The sequence below is a fragment of the Sinocyclocheilus grahami genome, unplaced genomic scaffold (genome assembly GCF_001515645.1).
Source record: "Sinocyclocheilus grahami isolate Dianchi unplaced genomic scaffold, SAMN03320097.WGS_v1.1 scaffold1867.1, whole genome shotgun sequence".
Classification (NCBI taxonomy): Eukaryota; Metazoa; Chordata; class Actinopteri; order Cypriniformes; family Cyprinidae; genus Sinocyclocheilus; species Sinocyclocheilus grahami.
This window is the reverse complement of record NW_015507046.1, coordinates 75,030-76,310: the sequence shown is the minus strand read 5'-3', so window position 1 is coordinate 76,310 and position 1,281 is coordinate 75,030. Positions and strand designations below refer to the sequence as shown.

Genomic DNA, 1,281 nt, shown 5'->3' with positions numbered 1-1,281 from the left:
TGTCTGTGTCTCTGTGTGTCTGTGTGTGTGTGTGTGTGTAGATCCGGTGCCGGCGTTGGAGTTGTCGCAGCAGCTGCATCTGAAGGTCCAGAGGATGCATGATATTGATACAGAAAACCAGAAGTTGCGTGAGACGCTCGAGGAATACAACAAAGAGTTTGCTGAGGTCAAGAACCAGGGTGAGACACACACACACACACACACACTCGTAACACTGGAAACATCCTGTCATCTTTTCTCCATGATGGAGTAGAGATGAGGTTAGGCTGAGACTCAAATTGCACGGCCACTGACTGTTCATGAAAATATCAGTATTGTTCTCGTTCTGGAAAAAAGTGGTATCGGAACAACGTTGCAGTACTGAATATGTTACACTGTGCAAATCTGGCGGTTCAGTATCAGTCTCTGTCTAGCAGCTGTCAGTACGCAAGAATCATCTCCAGCACTGTAAATGGCACAACACACGAATGTTATGTACACGAACACTTTGATTGTTTTGTGTTTGAACTGTTTGAACATCATAGCAGTGCAAACCCTCTGCATCACTTTTCATTTCTCAAGGCTGTTTAAACACAGGGATGGATCACAACAGGCTCCTCTGATTCTCACCTGGCTGAGAATCAGAGGAGTGTGTTAGCACAGGTTCTGTGTGTGTGTGTGTGTGTGTTACGGCTTCACTGAAACTTGCCTTGTGTCTGTAGAAGTGACCATTAAAACACTAAAGGAGAAAATCAGAGACTATGAGCAGAGCATGAGGAACCAGGCAGAGAATCTGGCCCTGGAGAAACACCAACAGATTCATAAAGACTATGCGGAGAAAGAGAGGTCAGTACCCATCATGCTCCATCTCATCTTTATAAAAGCCGCAGCTTAGAGGTCTAAATCATGAGCGGTCACTACACGTGTCACTTTTACTGAAATCGACCAGGTATTTAATTGCATTAAAAGATGTAGTTGTTCTATTCTGCCACTTCAGATTGTGCATTTTTAGCAGGTTGTTGAAATTGTCCACATCATTAACTTGTAATTCTGAACGTCTAGAAATATTTAATTTTCAACCCTGATCAAACTCACGGGCCTCAGTTTGTGTCGTTCAAGTGTTTTAGTAAGATTGGGATACTTTTGATCCAAAAAAACCTGGATTATTCTGATCCCAGCAGAAGGGTGGATTTCAGGAACCAACATGTAATAAAACTTTAAAACTGGTCCAAAAAATACAACATTTGTAACATGTAATATCGTATTGACCCGAATATAAGACAATGTTTTTTTCTTGGAAAT

The 1,281-nt window shown here is 41.9% G+C and overlaps 1 protein-coding gene across 1 annotated transcript in view; it reads left to right on the top strand.

Moving 5' to 3' along the window:
• LOC107573095 (protein CASP-like) overlaps positions 1-1,281 on the top strand; it is a 25,951-nt gene that overhangs the window by 9,999 nt on the left and 14,671 nt on the right. Inside the window, exon 6 of the mRNA XM_016259534.1 lies at positions 702-825. Coding sequence (XP_016115020.1) covers positions 702-825 — 124 coding nt within the window. The remainder of the gene's footprint in view (positions 1-701; positions 826-1,281) is intronic.